The 6,896-nt window shown below is 42.2% G+C and overlaps 1 protein-coding gene across 1 annotated transcript; it reads right to left on the bottom strand.

Moving 5' to 3' along the window:
- Positions 1 to 4,373: 4,373 nt before the first annotated feature.
- Positions 4,374 to 6,571, bottom strand: LOC6046665 (synaptic vesicle glycoprotein 2B). The gene is made up of 5 exons (XM_038262151.1): positions 6,177 to 6,571; positions 6,052 to 6,120; positions 5,663 to 5,987; positions 4,658 to 5,605; positions 4,374 to 4,604 (listed from the first exon to the last, which is right to left on the bottom strand). Exons 1-5 carry the CDS (start codon positions 6,211 to 6,213, stop codon positions 4,412 to 4,414), a joined length of 1,572 nt encoding a protein of 523 aa, XP_038118079.1. The 5' UTR covers positions 6,214 to 6,571; the 3' UTR covers positions 4,374 to 4,411.
- Positions 6,572 to 6,896: the final 325 nt, after the last annotated feature.

Here is a 6,896-nt window from a genome sequence, read left to right as displayed (position 1 = left end):
CCGCTTGTGTTTTATCATTGCTAGAGAAAGTGTCCCAAGCGTCTCAAATTTTGTAGTGTTTTGGTAATTTATATTTCAGGAATGGCTACTCGCTTTGACCGGTTTCGTGGAGGGGAATTCGTCGACGGACCAAATATTTTTGCGTACAACTGGTTGATCGCGAAGAGCTATGGAAGATCATGTACGAGAACGGCTTTCCCGGGAAGCTGATTAGACTGAAATCAATGATGGACGGGGCACGGTGCAGCGTGAAGATTTTGAGTGCTATATCCGACCCGATCGAATCGCGCAAGGTACTAAACCAAGACGACGGTATCTCCGACCTCTGCTTCAACTTTGGGTTTGAAGGTGTTATGAGGCGGGTGAACTTCAACGTTCGAGGAGGTGGCTAGGAGGTACACCGAATTGAAGCGGGAAGCGGATTGAAGGTGAACGTGACGAAGACGAAGTATCTGCTGGCAGGAGGAACCGAGTCCCTTAGGGCTCGCATAGGACCGAGCGTGACGATCGACGGGGACGCGTTCGTGGAGAAGTTTGTGTACCTCGGATCGTTGGTTAAGTTAGACAACAATTGCAGCAGAGAAATTCGGAGGCGTATCATCACCGGTAGTCGTGCCTATTATGGACTCTACAAGACTTTAAGGTCTAGTAACTCTTTCTCGAAGTACAAAGTGCACCATGTACGAAGGGTGTACCCCATTTGGCATAATGGACATTTGGCATAACGGGTTTTCAAGAAGGACGTTTGGCATAATTGGTCCAAGACATCAGGGACGTTTGGCATAATAGACATTTGGCATAATGGACGTTTGGCATAACTCGTTCAAAAACCATCAAGGACGTTTGGCATAATGGACGTTGGGCATAATTATTACTTGATTTTATTTTTGTTTTATTTTATACGTATTTCTCATTTTCACGGCTGAAAATGTTTTGTTTATTTACCTTTTTTATGTAACTTTAATAGATTATTTTTTTCGAAAAATTAGGTATCTCTATATTTTTCCCCAATAGTAAATTGTTTTCTTTTTGAATAATTCATAATAATTTTTTTTTAATGAAATTTTAATATTTTTATTGAAAATTTAGTTTAAAGAAGGACATATCTCTTGTTAGCTTTACATTTTTCTCCTTTCAATATAATTAGCAATAATATTTTTTGAACAAAATTTTCCCTTCTTTTATATGAAATTCAACTTAAAGATGAAAAAACCTCTTGCAATCTTCGACAATTGAGCTGTTATATTGCAATTTTTCCTTCTTTTGATCATAATTTAACTTGAAGGAAAAATCCCTAAATAAATTCACATTATTCCCTTTTTTTTTCGAAATCAATCTAAAGAACACTCAGAACTGGGCAGCACTTGTCCGACGCGAGAGTAGCGGTAAGATTTACAGATACAGAGAACACAGTTCTAGATGACCGAGAGAATTATGCCTTCGAGTCCATTTCAAGAAAAAGTTCATCCTTCAAAACAAAAAGTGTTGTCTACGGGAATTGAACCAGGGACCTTTAATAGAATAACTCAATAACTAAACTGCCTTGGCCACACAATAAAGTTGTTTATGCAATTTTCCCTTTTTATATTTTTTTAAAACTAATCTTGAAGAAGGGACAATTGCACAAAAAAAAATGCTGATTAAATTGATTTTTTGAATAGAGGTAGTTGAAAAACATAAAAATAATGCGGTTGTCAAACATTTGAAGAGTGACAAAATGTGAATATTTAAAGAGATTTTTCCTTCTATAAGTTGAATTTTATATAAAAGAAGGGAAAATTTCATAAACAAACTCAATTGTCAAATACTTAAAGCGTATTTTTTGAGAGATTTTCCCTTCTAAAAGTTGAATTTAAATTTAAAATAAAAGAAGAGAAAATTTCATAACAACTCATTTGCCAAATATTTAAAGAAAGAAAAATGTACATCCCTTATTAAGGTTGAATATTAAAGAAGGGAAAATTGCATAAAAAACAATAATTGCAAAATATTGAAAAAAGCAAAATCTACACATCTTTTGTGAGATTTTACCTTCTTTTAGTTTTAAAATAAAAGAAGAGAAAATTGCTTTAAAAATATCAATTGCGATTTCTTGAAAGAAGAGCAAAATGAACATACATTGTTCAGGTTGAATTTAAAAATGGAAGGAAAGGGAAAATAGTATAAAATCTCTTTTGCACAATATTTAAAGACTGGCAAAACTTACATCTCTTTGTTAGTTGATTTTAAAATAAAAAAAGGAAAAAAATAATACAAAAATTATCTGCAAAGTATTTCAAAAGGAGAAAAATCTTAATATTATAATATATACACTCCCTAATTTTTTTAAATAAATTTATGAAAAAATGCATTTAAAGCTTTATTAAGAATTACATGTATTGAATGAAAATAGATACTTGATTTCTTGAAAAAAAAAAATCATCTTTTAAAGTAAAATTACCTGTTTAGGAAATGGGAAAAAAGCTATTAATTATTATTGTTTCAAAAAAATAAATACTAATTCAACAAAACAAAAAATCTAGCAAAAATTATGTCAAACGTCTATTATGCCAAATGTCCATTATGCCAAACGTCCTTGACGGTTTTTGAACGAGTTATGCCAAACGTCCATTATGCCAAACGTCCTTGATGGTTTTTGAACGAGTTATGCCAAACGTCCATTATGCCAAATGTCTATTATGCCAAACGTCCCTGATGTCTTGGACCAATTATGCCAAACGTCCATTATGCCAAACGTCCTTCTTGAAGACCCGTTATGCCAAATGTCCATTATGCCAAATGGGGTACACCCCTCTACGGCAAGCCAAGTATTCGGAAGGTAGCAAAGGCCGAATCCGGTGGGCCTACAAGTTCGGCGTTTATTACATGAAAGTCAGATGATCGTGGTTCAGGTTTAGATCGCGGAAGTTCAGCAAGGTCGCCTTAAAACGCCGGTGAAGAACAAGAGTGGTAAATTGGGTTACTGACCAGCTCAAATCTAGCATCCACGCCCAATCACTCAGTATAAACCGCCCAACGTAAGGCGAATCCACTGGGTGAACTCTAGTCCACCTACGCTGAGGGAGCTGGAAGAAGCTTTGAGATTTACAAATTCCGGAATAGCGCCAGGAATAGATCGAAAATCCTCATGCGCTGTTTAACAAAGACTTTGAGGGAGTTGTGCGAAGATCGATTATCGACACGAGAGGCACGTTTTGCAACAGGCCAGTTCAGCTTCTTGTTTATGCCAACGACAAGAAGACGCAAGCATGACGGATTGGACTGGCCATCAGTACGACGAAAACGAAACACATGAGAGGTCATCGGCTCCTCAAGACTCACCCTTTTAGCTGTGAATGGAAAGCGATTTCGTTTATTTGGAATCGCTAGTAACTGCCGACAACGACACCAGTCTAGAGATCCAGACTCGATTACACTGTGCTAATCGCGCCTACTTTCGGTTACGGAAAACCTTGACAGCTGCAACGCGTCACGAAACTGACTCTGTACAAGACACTGATTAGTTGCCCGGTTGTCCTTTATGGCCACGGTATTTATCGTGAAAGTTCCCAAGAAAGAGGACCTGGTGTGGCATTATGCTGCTATGCATAATCCTGAAGTTCTCTGCAATGTGATCTTGTACATGATCGGATCGAAGGTCGACAAGACTTTTCGACGACAGCAGACGGCGCCCGAATCGGATTCTCTTCACCTGGTGATCGTTGATTATGAAGACTCTCGATCGTCTCAACCACGGTACTAAGCTTCACATATCCATGCGAAACAAACAGGCCAAAGTGCTCTCTCAGATCTTCGCACCTTGGGCGATCAAACCAAATAAGAACGGATCTTCAACTCGAACGCCAGATCGGTCAAGTCAGAACACGTCAAAACTGCAGTTCTTTGCGAAACGCCGCTTGCGCAACATCTTTCGTGCCTGGTGGGTTTGAAATAGGGTGTCGATACGACGGTGTCAGTCTAGGCCCTTGCACATCGAGATCTAGGAGCACAAGTAGAGATGGAATGGATGCGCATGAGATTTGCCGAAAAGCACTGGGCTGAAAACCGCAACAATGACGTGGTCGGAGCAGACCAAGAGGCTACATCCGAAGAAGCCTTCACCAAGAAATCAGTGCTTTTGACGCGACCATAAGCTGGCACTATGTGAAAGCGAAAGAAGAGAACCGTCAACAGTGGAAATCCTTCAACGTGGCCCTATACTCAATTGGAGAATAGGACGCATAAGCAATTGAAATATTTGCTTGGCAATCTTGCATACTTCAAAAACTGTTTTCTGGTTAAAGCTAAAGAAAGGTTTGAAGAGATGTGAAGATTGTCATCGGAAATCTGATAACATATATTCAGGTTAGAGATTCTACAAGCTGATTAACGGATTTTCAGTCTGACTAGTTTCTTTTATTACACCACCGACCTAACTAGATTCAGGCTGAACCTTTTTGTTGATATTCGGGATGAAGAACGACAGCACGCTGCACAGCAGCAAAATAGAGCACGTAATGCCGAACGTCAGCTCGCACTGGCTATCCAGCAGCAGTCCGGCCAGGTTCGTGCCGAAAACGCCCCCAATACGGCCACACATCAGCGAGATTCCAACCGCCATTGCTCTGAAAGTAAACTTGTCAGTAAGATCAACAAGAACTGAATTCAACCCACTCACCTCAAGCTAGTGGGAAACAAATCCACCGTAACGGCACTGACCACGCTCACAGTGAAGCCACTCATCATCATCAGGATGTACAGCCACACCGAAAGCAGCGGAATGTCCACGAGAATCGCCAGCACTCCACAAGCACCGCACCCCGTGAACACAAACACCAAAATGGCCAACCTGCCGACGGCGTTCACCAGCAGCCCGATCACCAGAAAGCCCAGCACGTAGATAATGTCCAGCGTTATCGAGTAGCCGTACGTGGCGAGCGATAGCGACTGGGTGCAGGTCGATTGACCCGATACTTCGAGCGGGTTGTGCGCGTAGACAATGTCGCACAGGGTGATCCGATCGATGCCGGCTTCCTGCGCTTTGACCAGCTGATCGAGCAGCCCAGGGAAGAACATAAACATTCCATGGGCGGTGATGTAGGTGCCGAACTGGAGGAAGCACATGAGGATCGTTTTGTGGAGGTAGGGTCGCTTGAAAAGCAGCGCTGTTTGGTTCCAGATCAGCTCCAGTACGGCTTTGACTCCTTTGGAGTGATCGCGAGAGGGCTGAACCTCGGCTTCGCCGAGGATCAGTTGGATTTGCAAGGGAGATTCTGCGTTACCGTTGTTGAAGCGATGTATCCATTGGATAGTTTCCGTTGCTCGCTTGGCGTTACCCTGATTAAGGTCGAATTTGGGGCTTTCGGGGAACTTGAGCAGCGCGAGAGCGCTGATGAAACCTGGAAGTCCGCAGATAACGAGAAACAATCGCCACGGACGGTACACAATGTCGAGAACGGGGATGGTGAAGGCCCAGCTCTGGTTGATGATGACGTACGCCAGTCCGGGAAGCAGTGGACAACCGATCGAGTGTACGAAGGAGGCCGCCATGATGGCTCGCGATCGATCGCGTTGGTTGTGGAACTCCCCGAGGTACGCGTAGATTGACGCTGAAGCTCCACAAATACTAAAAAAAAATAGTTCAAGTTAATGATCAAGCTCGAAGATCGCGATCAACACTTACAAGAACCCCGTCAAAAACCGACAGATCGTGATCATCCAAAAGTTGGTCATCATGCTGGAAGCGAATGATACGGCGTTGGTCATCAACAGGGTCGGTATGATCACCTTCCTTCGACCCAGCGTATCCGCGAGGAATCCCCACAGATGCGAACCCGCGATCGTTCCCGCCAGCGCCATCGCACCAAGAATTCCTTTCTGACCGGACGTGAGCTCCAGATCGCACTCGGCCACGGCGATCACGTAGCTGATGCTCAGCATCTCAAGCATGACCGCGGCCAGCACCGTTCCGGCGAGCGCGATCAGCGCGTAGTTGAAGCGACCAAATTCTGTTGAACGACGTACACTTGATCATTCGGCCGTACGTATAGAATCAGTTAAGATCGAACTTACTTGCCAGCGTGAGGGCATCTTCGAACGAGACACGCTTCGGACAATTCGCCGCAGAATCGCCCGTGCCATCTATAATACGAACAAGTGTCCTGAATGTACATGGTTAGGTTCCGAGGGGGGCTTACCAGCAGAACCAAACTTCACCACCGTTTTGCCGTCCATTCTCGTAGGGCTACCGTTTCGCTACTGAACAGGACAAGGTAGGTCATTGTGGTGAAATTAGCTTATTCGCAGAATGATTTTGATAAAAACATGCTGCCGCTGTGTGAAATTGAATCTACGGTCTACGGTAAATGTTTGATCGTCAAATACGCGAGCTTGTTGTTACACGGTGCCGCTCTCTAGGAAACAATGGGCATCGCGATGATGGGCGGGATGAACTGATAAGCAGATTAAGATATTTAAGATGTTGTGTGTGTACGGTGCGTCCTGTTTGCACAAGACCACCAGCTTGGCGAATGGTAAAAAGGTCAGTAAAGTGTTTCTCTGAGAACAAAATTTGTTTTTGAATATTTTGTTTGAAAGCAATTCTCTACGAAATCGGTCTTTTTTTAAAGAATTTTAATTTTTGTATTTTTGAATCCGGCTGAAACTTTTTTGGTGCCTTCGGTATGCCCAAAGAAGCCATTTTTCCTCATTAGTTTGTTCATGTAATTTTCCATACAAATTTGGCAGCTGACCATACAAAAATGATGTATGAAAATTCAAAAACATTTGTAACATTTGAAGGAATTTTTCGATCGATTTGGTGTCTTCGGCAAAGTTGTAGGTATGGATAAGGACTACACTGAAAAAAAGTGATACACGGTATTTTTTGTGATTTTTAAGTTAACTTTTTGTCACTA

This window comes from Culex quinquefasciatus, chromosome 3 (assembly GCF_015732765.1).
Source record: "Culex quinquefasciatus strain JHB chromosome 3, VPISU_Cqui_1.0_pri_paternal, whole genome shotgun sequence".
Taxonomy (NCBI): Eukaryota; Metazoa; Arthropoda; class Insecta; order Diptera; family Culicidae; genus Culex; species Culex quinquefasciatus.
This window is presented reverse-complemented; position numbering and strand designations above follow the sequence as displayed.